The sequence below is a fragment of the Danio rerio genome, chromosome 20 (genome assembly GCF_052040795.2).
Source record: "Danio rerio strain M-AB ecotype USA chromosome 20, GRCz13ab, whole genome shotgun sequence".
In the NCBI taxonomy this organism is placed as follows: domain Eukaryota; kingdom Metazoa; phylum Chordata; class Actinopteri; order Cypriniformes; family Danionidae; genus Danio; species Danio rerio.
Genome location: NC_141040.1, coordinates 15913644 through 15933134, shown reverse-complemented (window position 1 = coordinate 15933134; position 19491 = coordinate 15913644). Strand labels below are relative to the sequence as shown.

General features: G+C 35.8%; 1 protein-coding gene and 1 long non-coding RNA gene across 23 annotated transcripts in view; one reads left to right on the top strand and one right to left on the bottom strand.

The window, feature by feature from the left end:
* The window catches only part of suco (SUN domain containing ossification factor), a 97686-nt gene that overhangs the window by 69436 nt on the left and 8759 nt on the right, over positions 1-19491 (top strand). For all 22 annotated transcript variants that reach the window (XR_015518238.1, XR_015518237.1, XM_087298087.1 and 19 more), the window contains 9 exons: positions 2169-2260; positions 3933-3998; positions 6311-6394; positions 9277-9367; positions 12834-14081; positions 14158-14245; positions 14988-15092; positions 15186-15334; positions 17939-18030. Coding sequence is in view for 20 of the 22 variants with exons in the window: in XM_087298087.1 (XP_087154213.1) it covers positions 2169-2260; positions 3933-3998; positions 6311-6394; positions 9277-9367; positions 12834-14081; positions 14158-14245; positions 14988-15092; positions 15186-15334; positions 17939-18030 (2015 nt within the window). In the remaining 2 variants the exon portion in view is untranslated. The remainder of the gene's footprint in view (positions 1-2168; positions 2261-3932; positions 3999-6310; positions 6395-9276; positions 9368-12833; positions 14082-14157; positions 14246-14987; positions 15093-15185; positions 15335-17938; positions 18031-19491) is intronic.
* Positions 17148-19035, bottom strand: LOC147832166 (uncharacterized). Its single transcript, XR_015518253.1, has 2 exons — positions 17591-19035; positions 17148-17476 (listed from the first exon to the last, which is right to left on the bottom strand). It is a non-coding gene; the product is annotated as an uncharacterized LOC147832166 (long non-coding RNA).

Sequence of the window (19491 nt, the reverse complement as noted above, 5' to 3'; positions counted from 1 at the left end):
CTGCTGATACTGGGTGGATCCATGCAACCTTTAACTCTGACAAGGTTTCACCATGATGGACCCTCCACTATATTTTACAGTAGGCAGCATGTTCTTCTCCTGGAATGCTGTGTTCTTGTTTCGCCATGCAAAGCATCTATGGTTGTGGCATCTGTCCACTGTATATTTTTCCAAAATAATTCAGGCTTGTCCAGATGAGCCTATGCATACCTAAAACGACTCTTCTTGATGGCAAAACATAGAAACTTTGTATCATCTTTCCACTGAGCTGTTCTTTGTGAAGGGCGCGCTGGACTGGGAAACAATGCACAATGACATTATCAGCAGCAAGATGTTCTTGGAGCTCTTTGAAGAAAGCCTGTGACCATCCTAACCATTCATCACCTTTGCCTTTCATATTTTTTCATGGCCTATTACATCTATTCTTCATAAGAACATTTCCTGTGGCCTTCCATTTTCTTATTATATTTCTGACTGCGGAGATAGAGATTTTAAACCCTTATGATAGCTTTTTGCATTCTTCTTCTAATTCATGTTCGTGAATTCAACTAGTTTTTAGGTCATTAGGAAGTTCTTTTGAGGTTCCTATGTTGCTACTTTCAGGTTCACAATAAGGGGAAGCACAACCACAACTAGGAATCAGTTGTCTTAAATATCCCTTTTCATGACTGGTTGCACCAACGTTAGGATTGTTGAGGTTCTCTAAGTCACTCAAGTTTGTGTTGTAATTAAAATAAATATCAAATTTGTGTTTTAATCAATCAACATTAAGTGACTACAGGTTTTGAAATCCGCACAAAAGCAAAGGTGCCTAAACTTTTGTATAGGCGATTTTTCAGTTTAACTTTACACATCTCAATACTGCTAGATTATGGATTTCTGTGTAAAAAAACACAACATTATCTAGCTTTCTCTAAAAACTGAACAGTATTCCACAGTGATCTTCTCCTAAAAAGAAAAAGCACATTACTATGCAGCCACTGAGGGGTGCCCAAAAGTTTGCATGCCAAAAATGTTTCTTGATTTATAAATTTCTAGATATTTAGACCATTTACAAAACCTTTAAGTAATAAAATATATATTTCATTTCACTGATGTTGTTTTTGTGCTGAAATCTTTCACAAAATTTCACAAACTTGTCAGAGGATTTCTTGCTATGCATCGTAATATAAAGTTGTTATTTATGCATTTGTTTGAGAGTAAAAGTATAAAAATATGAAACACTGCTCAAAAAATATCTAATCACAATATTTTAATAATGTTTTTGGAAAACTTCATATCAGCAAATACTTTCTTTAACCAAATTATACTATAATGAGTAATGAGAAACATGCTGATTCTTATTTCATGATTCTACTCGCATTGCCCTTTAAATTTCATTGACTTAAAGGACACAGCACAGGATTTTTTCAAAGCAACGTTTTTGATGTGTGCTAATGTCTGTCCTGCCTCGGGCTCCTCTTCTGGTCCGTTTGCATTGGCAGGAGGTTTACAGTTAGTTGGGGGCCCATAGAGGGGATTGGTCTCCCTGCAGTCTGTCAGAAACACTCTAGCACTCTAGGAAATTTCTGTATGAGCTGTAGTACGCATGCAAAAACACCAAGGCCAGATAGAGAAGAACTTTTCAAGTGACCTTGTTTTCTAGCCAGACTTGTACTGAACATTTTGTTTGATTTGATCTAAAGTCTGAGAATCACAAGAAGCTACCGTCTAATCGCTGTTATTTTACAATCCGCATGATGCAAATTGTTTTATAAGGGATCATGTGCAACCCTTGTGGGTGCATAACGTTTCTTCCAGATTCCCTTTTGTATGTCTTCCTGAGACTGGTCATTTAAGTGGAAATCTGCTTTTATTTTCTTCTGTGCGAGTCCCCTGTAAAACCTGTTTTTAAAGACCCCCACTAAGCTGGGCAAAGGTCAGAGTGATTCTAGATGTTTTATAGAATGCATAGATAAGCTGTACTGAAGATCACAGAAGGTTTTTACAGTAGTATTTCTCTCCCTGACGCCTGATGTCTTATCTGTACACTGACCGTTTGCTCTTTAAGATAATACAGCAAACATTTTTTTACAAATGAGCCGTTTGCATTTTTTGTATTGATTTTCATATTTGCTCTGTTAATAATCTTTGTGATGCTCATGTTTGTTTAATTCTGTGAATATCAGGGTGTTTGGCACCAGTATGGTGGAGGAGTATGATGAGATTGCAGACTCTCAGTACACGTCAGAGAGAGCTGAATATCTGGATGAAGATTATGGTGAGATCAAATCTGCAAATGCTTCCACACAGGAAGTCAACACTATGACAAAAATATACAATTTATGATTCATGTTGTGCAACTATGTGCTGTTTTTAGAATAAGTACAAACAGTGTAATTTTAAGCTTAAGAATTTGTATATTTTTAACACTAAAAAAAAAAGTCACATGGCACTTTTCGCCCCATTTATATGCATGTGAATGCACTAGACTGGAAATCTAAGCTTGTGCTAAAATTTTTGCATTTCACTGCATTCAAAAGCTGACGCTGGGTGAATTCCGACGTGTGAATTTGTTATGTTAATGCATGAGGCCAGCAGAAGATCAAAACATGACTTCTCTGCACAGAAATGTAAAATATGGAGGAAATCGCTCATTTAATTAGCGTCACATCATCTTGTTTCATTCTGTCTCTTTTTGCAGCACCATTTGAACAAATTTGGCATTCTTGAACTCTAGCTTGAATTTGATGTTATAATGTTTGTTCTGTAGATGTAAAATTGTGTTTTTTTGTAAACAACATGTCAGTGGTCATTAGCAATACTTTACTTTACTACTTTTCAACAGTACAATTTTGTTTATCTTTGTGAACACTAAATTAGAGATGAAAATTAATTTCCATTTTTTATTTATTTATTTAGTTATTTATTTAGTTATTTATTTAACTGCTTAAAAGTAAAAAATCATTAAATCAGTTAAAGGGTCAGTTCATCTAAAAATGTAAATTCTTCCATTGATTACTCTGCCTTCAATTGCTCCAAACCTGTTGAACACACAAAAAAAAAAAAAAAATTGAAGAAAGCTGGAAACCTGTAACCACTGACTTTCATTTGTTTTTTCTACTATGGAAGTCTATACTAGGTTTCCAGATTTCTTTAGAATGTCTTCTGTTTTGTTTAATAGAATAAACAAAATCAAAAAGCTTTTTAAACACTTCAGTGTGAGTAGATAATTAGCAAATGTAAAAAAATTTTGTGAACCATCCCTTTAAATTTGATAATTTTTAATGCTAATGACTATAAAAAAAGTTTGTTTAATGACTAGCATATGACCTTATAATAATTCACTTACTAAATTCTGAATTAAAAAGATCAAAATAAATGTCAGTAATAAAATTGGAAATTAAAAAATCACAGGTATCAGAACGCTTCTAGTCCTTTGTTGTCATAGTTATCACAATGTTAACGTTTTAGCAATTTCAGGCAATTTTGATGCTGATATCGCTTCAAATTAGTCACAGGGCAAACTCTATAAATCTCTTGTTTATTTTATATAAAAAAAATACGTACACTGCTGGTCAAAAAAGCTGCAAATTCATCTTTAAAATCACTGTAATAAATTATTAAATTAAATTATAAACTACTTTTAAGCAGTTATTTTATAGTGTAATAACATTTCACATTTTACAGTTTGTACTGTATATTCTATTAAATAAATGCAGTCATGGTTAGCAAGAGAAGCTTATTTTAAGACATTCAAAAATCACACTGACCCTAAACTTTTGACCGGTAATTTAAGTGTAAACACTCAACTCATTCTGAATCAACATGGTTAAGTCTCAGTTCAGTACACTTAATAGCACTTGTTTTGCCCGTCTTTCGCTTTGTTTTCAGTTGATCTACAGGTCTATTGCCTAATGCTGTTATCCTAACTCCAGACTTCTTTTTTACAGATTACCCACCCGGCTACCTGCCGTCAGAGGACAAGGCATCAAAGAATCTGCTGGGCTCTGCCACAAGTAGGTCTTGTTCTTCCAAACCCTGCTTCACTGTTGATTACATCAGTGTATATAATAATGGATGCCCACAAATAAGATTTTATATATGGTTACTCTATCTAAACTATAGCAGGCGGGATTACATTAATAAGTGTCTCCTCTAGGATTTTTTTTCAGCTGTGGCGGCAGGCCTTTTACACAGATCTACCAATTACTTGCTGGCATTATTTCAATAGCTATTTTCCATTCACCTATTTTTATACGCGTTTTGCATATATGCATAAAACAACGGTTGATGGAAATGCCAAGATGCGCATACATTTTGAAAATGCGCATAAAAAAAAAATATTCGCATAACTAAGTAGTATAAACTTTTTATTCGATAAAAAAAAGATGCGCATAAACTACGATGGAAACACTTTTACCGCACAAATTGCAGTATGTGCACTAAAAAAAGGAGATCATGTGATGATAAAAATGTGTGTGAATGAACAAACCAGCAGGCTGAGCACATTGTAAACCATCTGAAATGTTGTTTTGGTCATTGTAAAACTCCTTACACTTTCACTATTAGTGCTATTATATTATTAATGACCTCCAGAATCAAGAGCGTCAGTGCTTCGCGTCTGACACCTTCAAAAGCTACCGCACGTTCACTGCGTGTCAGGATTGCCTTTTAAGGCACAAGTCATTTATTAAATAAAGAAAAGTTTCACACAGCTTCTCCTACTGCAGCAAATTCCCTTTTTTACTGTGGATATTTGGCGCCAGTTAATCAGGAAGTGATGAGTTTGTTTGCTTTGACTTTTATGTAATAATCCAGTTTTGCGCATAAAGTTAATTAGCATTTTTGGATGGAAACATAGCTATTGAAAAGTCGTGTCTGAGTCCACTACATCCTTTCAGAGGTGCATCCAGCTCTGGGAGCTCATAAACTCCTCCAGAAACTTAACCTGGATGACGGAGGGTTTCAGCGGTGCTTCTGACTGAGCCAAGCCGAGTTTGATGAACTGTTGTCGGTGAAGGCTGGAGGTTCTATGTCACAATCACGCCCCCACAAGAGCAAGCTTCTGATTGGTTAACGCGGCGCGAATGTCCGCTGAAGTTCAGATTTTCGAATTCGAGAGATTCGCGCGAAATGCTCGTTAAGCCCGTCAAACGCGCAAAACGCTCAATTCGCACCGCACCATTCGCGCAATTTGCGTCATTCGCGCGTATCGCGCCGCAGGATGTCTATTCTCGAGTTTGCATTGACTTAACATGTAAATCACTTGCACTTGATGCGTGTGCCGCGTCTGGTGTGAACGCAGCATAACAAGTAGAGATCGCATTTTTGTAATATGAGCATGCAAATCTCTTTGCTTGCACGCCAACATCCACTGTCCAAAAAACCTCTTGCACAACCCCTCAAATATACGCTGCTCAAGTGCTGTTATAATTCACTTACCTTTTAATATGTTGTGGTGTGATTTATAACTTGCTATTTAAAAAGGTGACGGAATGTTTCAAATGATAAGCTGTAATGTAGCCATGGCAGGATGAATTTTGGTGTGGTACTCCGCCATGAAGAATGAATGTAGGTGAACCCATGAATATTGACATTTTTTAAATGTAGTGAAATATTTAAGTTGTGCAAAGCTACCGTGGCAAGTTCTTTTGAACTTTTCTGTTTCCTATAAAGACTGTCTTGTCAGAAATTAATTACAAGTCACAGATTTATTGCAAGCAAACAAACTTTTGATTGAATTTATTCCAAATTAGTGTTGTTGTTAACTAAAACAGTCCATAAATGTGATGAGAAAAGTTAAATATTTATTTATATTTTTATTATAATTAGTTGAATTTAGTTTTGAATTATCTAAATTTAAATTAAGTAATAATTTGATAAAATGAACAAAACTGATATAAAACTATATATTATGGTTAAATACAAAAACACTAATTAAACTAAAAATTATGGCAAAAACAAGTCAGAGAAAATTTTGTTTACTGAATTAACTATTAAATAATGATAAAATAATTTCTAACATTACATCTATTTACACTCCTTGTATGCACTTGTAATTTTAAAAATATAAACTAAGTAATTCAATCAGACATTTATATTAAAGATAGTAAATCGACTGGACACATTTGAATTCTTACTATTTAATTCAAAACAAAGATCATTATGTTTCAATGTTTTCATGATGATTTCAACAAAGAATCATAAAAAAACATTGATATAAAACGTGTATAAAAATAAAAATAAAAAAATTAAAAAGTGAGTCTCTCAAAGCCTTGCAAATACGTGTTACATTTGTTAACTGTATTCCCCATTGTTTTCCTTTCAGATGCCATCCTGAACATGGTAAACAACATCGCAGCAAATGTGCTCGGAGGCAAACCGGAGCTGGAAGACGGAGCTGAACTGGAAGGTGCGGACTTGATCTCAGCAACGCCCTTATTAAATCCCCCCCGCAATGAGTCTGTCCTGAGAAATTACCCCACTCATTTGCTGCTCTTTGCTTGGCAGCTGTTTGTGACTAGTAAGTGCTGTCGCCTTGCCAACAGCGCTGGAGCTGTGAGGCCTGCCAGTGAAAGCACGTCTTTGATGGTTTCTGTAGCAGCGATTGCCAGCATTAAACTCTTCCAGGGTGTGTGTGTGTTTGTGCGTGTTTGTGCGCTCAGAGAGAACTGCTTCAAAATGCTGTTCAAACATGCATGTGGCTTTCCTAAATGCAGAAGTAAAGTTTAAAAACACTCTGCTGCTCTGTATCATGGTCATAAACAGTGGGACTGCAAAGCCAAAAGAGAAAAGACTGTTTAATGAGGTATTTTTACAGTGTCCCTGAAGAGATTGCAGGAGAGTGGACAGCTCAAACTCTATATTAAGTTTGTAAAAGAAAGCCTTTTTTCTTTTCTTTTTTTTTGTCTTTTTTTTTTTTTTTTACTGTTAGATTGTGGCCAATATGAGTTTTTTTTTATAGCCGGTATAAATATCTTTAAAGTAGAGTGGCCTGTAGTTGATATGATTTATTTACAACATATACACTTGAGTTATGTGACTGCATTAAGACTAACAGAATGACTATATCATTTAGCAAACTGAGTTGTATAAGCAAATAAAACGACACTAGATATTATATCAGTCAAAATGTAATGAGAAGTAAATATATATTTAATTATTACTTAAATTTAGATTGAGATAATTCAAAACTAAAATGTTCAATTAACTGAAATAAAAGTTAAGTTGTACGTTAAAATTCTTTCACATTAATAAAACTGAAATGAAACGATTTATATAATTATAGTTATGGCAAAGACAAGTAATTGAACAAAAAATTGTTTACTGAGTTTTTGCAAATTTACAATACATTATGGAAGAATGATTAAAAAAATTGTGAACGATACATCAATTTACAGCCCTTTTATGTGCTCTAACATATAAATAATACGACATTAAATCAAACATTACATATTATACATTAAACCTCTTGTCCTATAATCACAATAACCTTTTTTTTAAATAAGAAACAAAGTTTTATCTTTCAAATCTTTGCAGTTTTAAGGGAAATTCAATTATTAAATTAAAAAAATATTAAACTTTTGGCTCTAATCTCGAGTGTCACATCGCTGTATAGGCATCTCAGTTCAAATCAATCATTCAAAAATTATCTGACCTTCATACATTTTTTTTGTGCCTATGCACACTTGAATTTTGAGATGTTTTATATTTTGCTTACCTGCAGCACATTTAAAATGACTTTCTGCAATAGATTAAACAAATTCAAAGCTATTACTAATGCCAATATGTAATGTCCACTTGCCTGCCTTTCACAAAATTAATTAAAACTACCATGTAAACATTGCAGAGTGTCCGCAGGGTTTTAACGTCTTAAAGTTTTAAAGTCTTGAATTTACTGAAATATTGTGCTACCCTATTGGGCCGGCATCTGTCCAATCACCAACAATCAATCTCAAGAAAACCTATTTTTAATATTTTTTTAGTTTTTTTTTTTATTTCAAAGATATACAAATCACAATAGATATTTGACATTTTTTACAGCAACGTCTCCAATTGAAATTCCATAATCAGAAAAAGAAAACTAAAACAATTACACATTTCCTCATGATAATAGCAGAGCATAATAAATACTTTTAACAATCTTAAACTTGTCATAAAAAATAAATATTATGTTTAAAAAAAGTTTATACAATTAGTTTTCTTGTTTTATCACATTAAAATTTCACTACAAAATAAATATATTTTTATTTTATAAATTTTTTTTATGACAACTAACCAGGCCATTAGAAATAATAAAATAATATTTTGCCCTCTTTAAGTCTAACATTTAATTTATAATGGTCTAAAAAGCTCTTTAAAAGTCTTAAATTTAACTTGATTAAACCCGCAGAAACCTTGACATAGTGACATCATTAGTATTCTGTCATGACACCTTTCAGAGGAATTTAATATTGTAATTAATATGTATATAGCAGTGATTTTACGATTTGGTCTTGGTGGAGTAGATCTGCAATGCTGCTGCTGCAGCTTTGATGATTAGTACAGGCATGATGACTAAGAATATAATACACTTCTGCTGCGAGCGTAACATGCATGAAACCCCCTGTAGCAGATATATACATGGGTGGAGGAGGGATCCAAAAACACACAGCACAAACAATACTGAAGCATTGAACTGTTGAGTAGCCAGCTCATTGGCTCATGAGGCACTTTTTTAAAACTGTTAAGACGGCAAAAAATTTTAAAATCCTTTGACCTTGCAAATTAGATATGCGCTCCGAATCACTGATTCAAAACAAAACATTTCATAAAGGTTTCAAAGCCTCGTAATGCAGTGCTTTGAAAGCAGCCATTTTAGTATCATTCACAACAGAAATGATTGTGTACTGTACCGCTTAGTAGAATGGAGCCATTAGTGTAAATTTCCATTTTAAATCCTTGAGATTCCTAAACTAAGACTTTATCTAGAAAATCAAATCTGTAAGTATGTGACAAGAATTCCAAACATGCCATTTTGCCCCAATGAATTCCTTTCCAAAAAAAAGCATCTCTGCAATTTTTCAGATGTCCTTGTTTGTTTTTGATGAGTTTCAAACCATTCCAGGCATCACATAATTTCACTCTTTCAGAGCTCATCACCTGTTTCTGGTTTGAGGAACATTTGTGTTTGTGCGTTTAATTTTGTGCACTTTTCTCTCAACAATGAGCCTCTTTGTGTCGAGGAAGGGCAGTGTGGAAACCAGTGTTCACATTCTCCTTTTCCTTTCTCAATGTTGAAATCTGTGCTTTCAGGAAATGTTTCCTCTGGGACCGAAAACGTCACACAGGCATCAACAGAAACCACACTTACGCCAGATCCGACCCCCACTGAACAGCCCCATACGTGAGTCTCATTCATACACACTAAAACCTCAAACGCTTGCTCAATCCTGAGCCTCAAGCCACTCGACATATTCCAGCACAGACTGGTTTGAACCCTTTGCTCGCATACCAAGTCAACCACTGAGTTCTTTTTCTAATACAGTGTAAGCTCATAAAAGTTTCACAAACAGAAGCTGGCTCTTATCTTGGCACAGACTCAATCTGCTGAATAATGTAGAACGCTCTTTAATCATGAAATATGTTAGCTGGGAATACTGTACTCTTGTTGCCTGCTGAAAGCAAAATCAAAGTAGATACACACATTAAGTTGACAAAAAATCATACACTACCTGACAAAAGTCTTGTCGTCAATCCCAGTTGTAAGAGCAAAAAATAAAAAATTGACTTCTAACATTTGGAAAAAAGCTGTTATTTCAGGTGAATCGTCTGTTGAACTGCATCCCAATCATCACAAATACTGAAAAGTTCCCATTGGAACCTACCTGGATTCTTATTGAAATCAGTCAAGTTTGTTGAAGGAAAAATCATGGTTTGGTGTTACATTCAGTGTGAGGGTGTGCGAGAAATCTGCAGAGTGGATGGCAACATCAACAGCTTGAGGTATCAGGACATTTGTGCTGCCCATTACATTACAAAGCACAGGAGAGGGCAAATTCTTTAGCAGGATAGCGCTCCTTATACGTCAGCCTCCGGATCAAAGTTCCTATAAAACAAAGAAGGTCAAGGTGCTCTAGGTTTGGCCATCCCATTTACCAGACATATGAATATTTTTGAGCATGTCTGGGCTAAGATGGAGGAGGCTTTGAAGATAGCTTTCTCTGCCATTTCAGATGACTTTATTTATAAGTTATTTGAGTCATTGCAGGGATGTATGGATGCAGTCTTCCAAGCTCATACACAATATTAATTATTTTTCCACTGCACCATGACTTTATATTCTATACTGTACATTATTTATTTAAATGACAGCATTTTTGTCCAAGAAAAGTCAGATGTTTCTGTCCTAATTAAATAATTTTAAAATCAATGACCATATTTTATTTGGGCAAAATAAGTGTAATCTAGAGGCCTTTGCCTTTCAAATAAGCCACTTTATCATTTATTTACCAAATGATCAACTAGAAGTCAAGTTATTATTTGTTGTTCCTGAAACTTGAATAGGTGACAAGACTTTTGACAAGTAGTGTAGTTCTTTTACTCAATTATGCCTTTTTTATCCAGAGTTCATTTTTAATAACAAGCTGAATTATTTACTGCACATTTATGAGAAATTGTAGTGTTTGATCGAGGTTGAAATAAATCATATAAACAAAAAATAGGAATAAAATAAATTTGTTCTTTGTTTTAAAAAAATAAATAAATAAATAAAACATTTATCTGTTTTGATTTATTTAAAATGATTTATCCACAAATGTGAATTATTTGTGGTTTGGTTTATAAGATAAAGTCTAAATTAGTATATATTCAGTGTGTTTTACTTATTTATTTATTTATTTTTTTACATTGATTGAATTTTCTCCTGGCGGTTCATTCCGCTGTGGCAACCTGATTAATAAAGGGACTAAGAAAATAAATGAATGAATAAATTTTCATTTAATGTTGAATGTTTCGAATAACAAGACTAAAGACTATTTTTAAGTAATATTTTTTATATTCTATTATATTTATTAGTTTTCAGAATTTCCTTTTTATATTTAGGTTTTTTGTTTGGGTGTTAGTTTAAGGGTAGCTTTTTTGTTTTTTGTGTATTTAGCAGCAATTAACAATTTAAGTAATTATGTATGTTTGTTAACATGAGCTAATAAAGATAAAGTTGTTAGCACTTGTTAATTTACAGTCCATTAGTTAATGCATTAGTTAACATATGGATTAGTAAATGTTGAAATAAGGGATAATCAATGGCTTGCCGTGCGTTAAAGGATTTTAAATGACGTGGAGGCAAAGAACTGCCTGAAGTGAAGTGCAGCGGATGTTGCCTTCCCAAAGTACATTTAAAATCCATTAACGCACTGCAAGCCATTGAGCATCCTGCTTATTCCATGGTCATTTGCTAAATAATAGACAGGATAAAACTAGTTTTGCAATTTGCAGTGCTTTATATAACTAAATTTTCATCCGTTTATGAAATGTTAGATCTAGTACACACATTACGTCAGCAGTCGCAGATTTTGTGTGAGAGATTTTGTTTGTACATGTAAATTACACAGGCAGATTTAGCATTGTCTGATCTTTCAATATAATTTTGCACAATTTTCATAATTTACGAAAAAATGATATCTTAAAAGTACCAGTTCAATTAAACATGCTTTATGAATAGGCTGATGAAATTGTAGATAGCTCAGCACAGAGTGAGAACACTGTTATTGGCTGTTATTGCGTGCTTACACTACAAAGAAATGAAGGTTCCAGCAACTGTCATGGAGCTGCTATGGTAACTACTAACGTTTGAGGAAATCGCATTTAATTTGAACTGTGATCAAAGCTGACTGGAACTACCTATGAATTAAATGGTTTTATTGCACACCTTGAAGCCATACGAATACAGAATTCCAACAGACCATGGAATATCTATAATGAAAGGGCACCTATCACAAGTCTTTTGTGTCTCCAGAATGTGTCTGTACAGTTTCAGCTCAAATCACCCATCAGGTTATTTATTATATCTTTTTGTATACTGGAAATTTGAGCTGTTAGTACATTGTAGCTGTTTTTTATTTTTTTACCCTAAGCCTTTAATGCAAATGAGCTGGTTCTCCTGGCCACCAATCTCACGTGCGTGTCTTTCTCCTGCTGCGTCTCATGCGTAAGCAGCACAGTGACAGACAAGAATGAAACAATCTCCCTTACCACAGTAAGCACTTTTCCAACGGTTTTGATATATTTGTTGTGGAGTTAATTCAAACCTTTCTGCAACGATTATATGTGTTACTATGGATACATGTTAATACATGGCTGTCAATCAATTCGGTGGACTGCGAAACCGCAATCCTGTTACGTTGTAGTTGGCCTCAAAATGGAAGGTATTTGGATCCTATTTTAAAGTCAGGAAATTAAAAAAAAAAGACTTATTGTCTTCATTCCAGCCCAATATGAGTGGACACACTATACCTACAGACAGTTCTGTCAAAACCGCTTACAAAAGATGATTTTTATCATTGGTGCTCTTTAATGTTACCATCTAACTAGTAACTATTGATACTGTATTGTAAAGTTTGACTCTTCTATTGTTACCACAGGTGTAGTATTTATAATTATTTTAACATAAATTAGACATGTCGCCTAGGGTGATGTTGAATACACTTCTTAACACTTCTAACCCTAACAATTTGTTTTTATGTTCAACAGAAGGAAGTCATGTTGTATTGAAACAGCAGAACTTTGGTTAAACGGTTACTGTGTGGTTTTACTCACAGTTACGATGCAAACGTTGAGCAGACTTTGAGCACTGTTTGGTTTTGTTTTTCCAGGCTGGATGTTCTGGAGTTGGATCCCACGTTTGTGAAGGAGGACATGGAGGCTCCTATACCCGAGGCTCCTTCACAAGCTCCTACAGTAGCTCCTGCTGAGGAGAGCCGTATTGTCATTCTCATCGAGGAGGATGAAGAGTCCACTCAGCCGACGGTGACCCTGCTGGAGGAGGAGGGTGAGGAGGAGAGGAGGCTGGAGGAGCTGTGGGAGAGCGAGAGCACTACCTACTGCGGCCACCTCTCCACGCTCTCCTGCCTGGCGTCTTTACATGAACACTTCTACTGCTACTGCTCAGCGGCGTTAGCACTGCAGCGCCAGCGTAAAGACCGCCGCCACAAAGCCCAGCACACACAAGCCCACACTAAAACTCAAACCACCTCTCAGCAGACCCTCACCGACCCTACGCCTTCCCAAGAACCTCCTGCACCCTCAGAGAAACTATCAGAAGCAGAGCGGCCCTCGCAGACGCAGTCTGAGAGGATTTCTCCTACTGAAACGGCAGCTGCTCCATCTGAATCCTCCAACTGGGAATCTTCATCCACAGAGCTGGAACTTCCACCTGAGACCATCCTTTTGGAGCCCAGCCGCACCTCCACCCTCCCTCCACACAGCTTCTCTGAAACCCCCACCCAAAACATCCCGGAGTCCCTTCCTACAGGAGAGCCTGTTGACCAGCGTCCGCAGTACCTGGTGGACATCCCTGAAACCCACGCCCCTGGGAGTGTTTGCAGCAGCACCAGCAGTGTTCCGTCTCCCTCCGCTGTCTCCTCTACACCCCTCTCCAGCACCACTGAACCCCACAGCCTAGAGACGGACCCTCCCAAACTGGAGCTCCCAGTTCCCACCAAAGAGCAGACAGCTCAGCCGTTGCCCACTCACACCAGGCCTGCTGAAATCCCTCCTCCTACCGAAATTCCCATCCTGATTCCAGAGGCCTCCGAAAATGGCAAGGTCTCATTAGTTGAGGACCAACACCACAATGCTGTGGTGTCCCAACCAGAGCTTTCTGAAGCCCCACATGAGGACACAGTTGATGATATTCTGCTCCCGCACCGCACTGCCGGAGAGTTTTATGCAGAGCAGCAGCAGACAGCCGAAATGGGCCACAGTAATGGAAACGGCAATGGTAATCAGGTGCACGGGTCCAACCAGAAAGAATCAGTGTTCATGAGACTGAATAACAGAATCAAAGCACTGGAGATGAACATGTCTCTCAGCAGCAGATACCTGGAAGAGCTTAGTCAGAGGTACACCATAGTAAAAGCCTTTTAATGTTGAATGAATATAGCAGGTCACAGATTCTGACTGATCTGCTCCACTCAGGTATCGTAAACAGATGGAGGAGATGCAGCGGGCTTTCAACAAAACCATCATCAAGCTGCAGAACACCTCCAGAATCGCAGAAGAGCAGGTTAGTAAAGAGTAAAGTGAAAGAGGTATTGTAGAGCAGAAAAAATGTATCAAAATATATAGATGTATTTTTTGCAGTGCAGATCTAAACTCTTTTATGGAATTTATTTAGGGCTTCCGATTATTTATATTGCTTGTAAATGACAGTAATTGATCAAACTTCTTGCATTAAACCAGCGAGTTTATGACAATGCATTAAACCTAAAATAATATAATGTAAAAAACATAAGTTTGCAATATTACAAGCTGTATTTTACAGATACATACAGTATCAGTGGAATTTAATAAAACCAGAAGTCTCAAGACACAATTAGATTACAATGGCTGCACTAACTCTTATGTGAGAAATAAGGTCAATTAATGCTAGAATCTTCTCTTGCCAGGTTCAAAAATGCTAGTAATTTCAGCAGCAATGCCGGTATTTAAATATATTTAACAGCTTATATGGCATATTTTGGTGTATCATCTCATGAACTGATCGAAGGACATTGAATATTTACTAAATGTTAAATCTTTTTTTACATGTAGTCATTTCAGGTGTATAAATATGATTTGTTTTATTAAATAATTTTAATTATTCAATAGAACTTTCAAAAGGTCTTTGCAATGTGAAAATTATGTGCATAAAACAAAAATAATGCTTTCATTGCTTTTTTTTTCTTCTCCTCAGTGTCACTATACGGTTAGGGTTTGGATTAGGGTGATAAAATAAATGACAAAAGTGTGTTTGTCTGTGTGTTTAGGACCAGAAACAAACTGAGTCTATACAGATGTTGCAGAGTCAGCTGGAGAACGCCACCAGGATCATGCTGAATCTGTCTGCCACAGTTGCCCAGCTGCAGCGAGAGGTCCACTAACATGAAAAACATGATCTCTTTTAAACCACAGATCAGCCTGTAATGCATATTAATATTGACATGCTGCTGTGCACTGTGTTACAGGTGTCTGATCGGCAGATTTACCTGGTTCTGTCTCTGATCCTGTGTCTGATGCTGGGTTTGCTGCTTTGTACACAGTGCTGCAGGAGCTCCACCAATCACAACACCAGCCCGACCATTCCCATGAGCAACAACTACCCCAGTCCCAAGAGGTACAACACACACACTCATACACATGCTTCAGAGTACATCTCATGGAGTTGCACTAGAGCAGGGGTGCCCAAACTCCGTCCTGGAGGGTCGGTGTAATGCAAAGTTTACTTTCAACCCCAATTTGACACGTCTGGACTAGCTAAGCAAGCTCGCACTAAGCTTTGTCGAAACATCCATACAGGTGTATTGAGACTGTATTTAAGTTGGAGCTTAAATCTGCAAGACTCCGCAAGAAGGCCACAGCCATATTACCCTGCTGCCCAAGACTGGTTACTCACTGAAGCTAAGCAGGGCTGAGCCTGGTCAGTACCTGGATGGAAGACCACATGGGAAAACTAGGTTGCTGTTGGAAGTGGTGTTAGAGAGGCCAGCAGGGGGCGCTCAACCTGCGGTCTGTGTAAGTCCTAATGCCCCGGTAAAAGTGAGGGGGACACTATACTGTCAGTGGGCGTCATCTTTCGGATGAGACATTAAACCGAGGTTCTGACTCTCTGTGGTCATTAAAAATCCTATGACACTTCTTGTAAAGAGTAGGGGTATAACCCTGGTGTCCTGGTCAAATCAATCAGCCCTTACTAACATGGCCTACCAATCATCCCCATCCACTAAATTGGCTTTATCACTTACCTATAGCTGGTGTGTGGTGAGCACACTGGCGTCGTTGTCCTGTGGCAGCCATCGCATCATCCAAGTGGATGCTGCACACTGGTGCTGGTGTGGAGAGACCCCCCGCATGATTGTAAAGCATTTATGGTGTGTGGCCATAAACAATAAATGCGCTATATAAATACACATTACATTTTTACATTACAAGACAGAGTTTTGGCACGCAGCATTAGAGGCTCTTATTGCCAACTCCTGTGGTCAGGTTTCAGTCACATCAAGCACTGTTATGCAAAGCAATGATACACACGAGTATTATTTATGAGGCTTTTTGACACGCAGAGCAGTAGTTTACAAAGAATCTGGCTATGCAAGCTTGTTAAAGTGATGTAAACTGTTGACAAGTTTATAGCTGGCGACAGGAGTAAGAAACCGATCTGGTTTACTAGATCAGAAGTACTGAAGTTAACCCCTTCGAACAGGGGTTTAAGAATTTATTGAATTGAGCATTTATAACATTGCCAAAGATTTTGTTTTTCATGCAAAAGAGACCTGTTAGATTTAGTAATTGATTTAGATTTAGAATAGACTTAGATTTTCAATAGAATTACATTTTGATTTAGAATAGATTCAGATATAGATTAAGAATAGATTTAGATTTACAGTAGATTTAGAAAAAAATAGATTTTGATTTACAATAGATTCAGATATAGATTAAGAATGTATTTAGATTTACAAATGATTTAAATTTGATTTGCAATAGATTTAAATACAGGTTTAGAATAGATTTAGATTTAGAATCGATTTACAATAGATTCAGATTTGGAATCGATTTACTTTATATTTACAATAGATTTACAATAGATTTAGATTTACAATAAATTTAGATTTAGAATCGATTTACTTTAGATTTAAAATAGATTTACAATAGATTTAGATTTACAATTGATTTTTTAACACATTGGTGAAGTTAAAAATTCAATAATTGGTTAAATAACCCTGATTTTGACAACAAATGATAATGTATATTAAAAAAGAAATGTTTTTATTAGAAATTTTGAAGAAATGTTATCAACCCTTTATAGAATAAAACAAATATGCGTTGGCATGGAATCTAAATTTACAATATTATACTTCTATATTATATTATATTATTGTTACAACCGGCTCAACGTTGCAACATTAGAGAGACAATACGGACCAGGTAAATTGAAAAGAGAAATGATTTATTAACAAAAAGTATAATTAACAAAAGTATTTAAAGCAATCAAAGTCAGTATAGGTGAAAGTCAGTAGTGAAAAGCATGTGTATGGAAGTGTACTGAGCTCATGATCCAAACACAAACTAAAACAAATCAAAAGCGCCGAGCAGAGACGTCTGGCTAATCGAGCTCTCTCAGATAGAATGCCGGACTCCTTATAAATCACACACGATGAGTCTCAGGTGGGATGACCCACCCACCAATCTGCAATCATCATGCAGGCTCTGCAAATCACAAAAAACACACACATACAAACAGGTCCCACATGGGACCTAACTATTATATTATATTATATTATATTATATTATATTATATTATATTATATTATATTATATTATATTATATTATATTATATTATATTATATTATATTATATTATATTATATTATACTTCTCTGATGTCAGTTTGACACTTCAGCCACAATATTCTTAACCACCCCTCTCTTACCGTTAATTTGCTATGAGCGAATGATGTGCAAAAAAAAGCCCCGCCTCTTACTCAATATTCCGTTTCAGTTGGAAGTACATCAACATACTGTAAGAAATCGGTTTACGCAGTTGAACTGATCATTTTCATGTGTGGCCTGTTAAATTCTATCATGTTTATTATAATAGAAAATATTTATTTTGAATTGTAATAGTATTTCACAATTATTCTGTACATTTTATGCATGAAAAAACAATGCATTATATCCATGTTATACGAGTATATTTAGTGAATAATTCCTCTCTTTGTCAGGTGTTTTTCCTCATATGATGATATGAGTCTAAAACGGAGAGTTTCTTGCCCTCTGGTTCGTTCAAAGTCATTTCAGCTGCCTACGTCTGAAGGTAAGAGTCAACTTCGATTGCCAGTATGTTTTCTCTCTTTTTCTCTAACATTCCCTTTTTCTCTCCAGTAAAGCGCATTGTTTTACTCTGCTGTGTTTCTGTCTATTTCAGCCAGAATTAATTTCCCACATTCATTTCTCAGCTTAAAAATCAAAGATAATCTCACACCACCATATCACACCTTCCCACTTTACATTGTGCGCTCTCATTTCGGCTGCCGCTCTCAGAAGAATCAGGCCTTTTGTATTCAATTCCACACAGATCACTTTACAGCTTGATCTAGTTTTGCGTCCAGCTGTCACTGGTTTCCACAGCGTCTGGCACTGGTTCAGTGTCAGTGTGAGCTGCACTGGAGCACAGTGTGGTTTATAAATGAATGCCAGCACTGGGTTGCCTCGTGTTTGGTGGCACTAGGCCTGTCACAGTAATCAACATATCGACTTATAGACACATGGACATGCCCTTAATCATTTTTGGTGATGCAATATATATCGCCCATACATAAAAACTTATTCTAGCAACATTTTAGCTGATTTTGCAGCCTCTCATCTCTACTGGAGGTGTCAATATCAGTATGGTTAAAACACTATAGTGTTTACTATAAATTACTATAGTGTATTTTTATGTGTGTGTCTGACAGCTCAAAAATAAATCGGGTAGCAGATATAACAGCCTCTGTTACTTTTTACCTTGCACTTTTTTGTTAACGATTGTTATTTATTTTATTAGGATATGCATTTTCACTAGGGCTGCATGATATTGAACAAAACTGACGTTGCACTATTTTCATTTACTGCAATATATATTTTGATTAAAAAAGCAATTTCACCGAACAACTTGAAAAGCTTTCATAATTTTTGATTGATTGGCATGACTCTGTGGGGGAGTGTATCTGCATACAATATTATTTAAAATACGACAAGCAAAGTAAAAATACAACTTCTTGTACCCATACAAATGAGCAATGATTTATGAATTCTGGGGAGTTGAACAGTATTTAGAAACGGAAAATAAAAAATCACTGTATAATAATAATAATAATAATAATAATAATAATGCTATATCATTTTTATTTAGTAAATAATTCTATAACGTACAATTTATTTTTCTGCTACAGAGGTTTAATTTATTGTGTCCAATAGGGTATATGCAGAGCTAGTGTTTCTTTCCATACTAATAAACTTCCGGTGAATGGTTAATGTGACTTTTTCAAGTTTATATGGTTCCTTTTACAGCATCGATCTTGTAATTAAAATATTATCAGTTTAATAGCCTTCAGCATTCATTTAGTTGTTTAAGCGTAAACAGAAATAAAAAGCCGTTTACAAGTGCAGAAACTCTATTGGAAATACTGGAGTAAAATACATATAAATATTTTAAAGACATGGCAGGGGAAATGTAATTTAATGCAGTGCTTCTTGTGCATTCTGAGACCCACTTTAAATCATAAATTATTTAGGC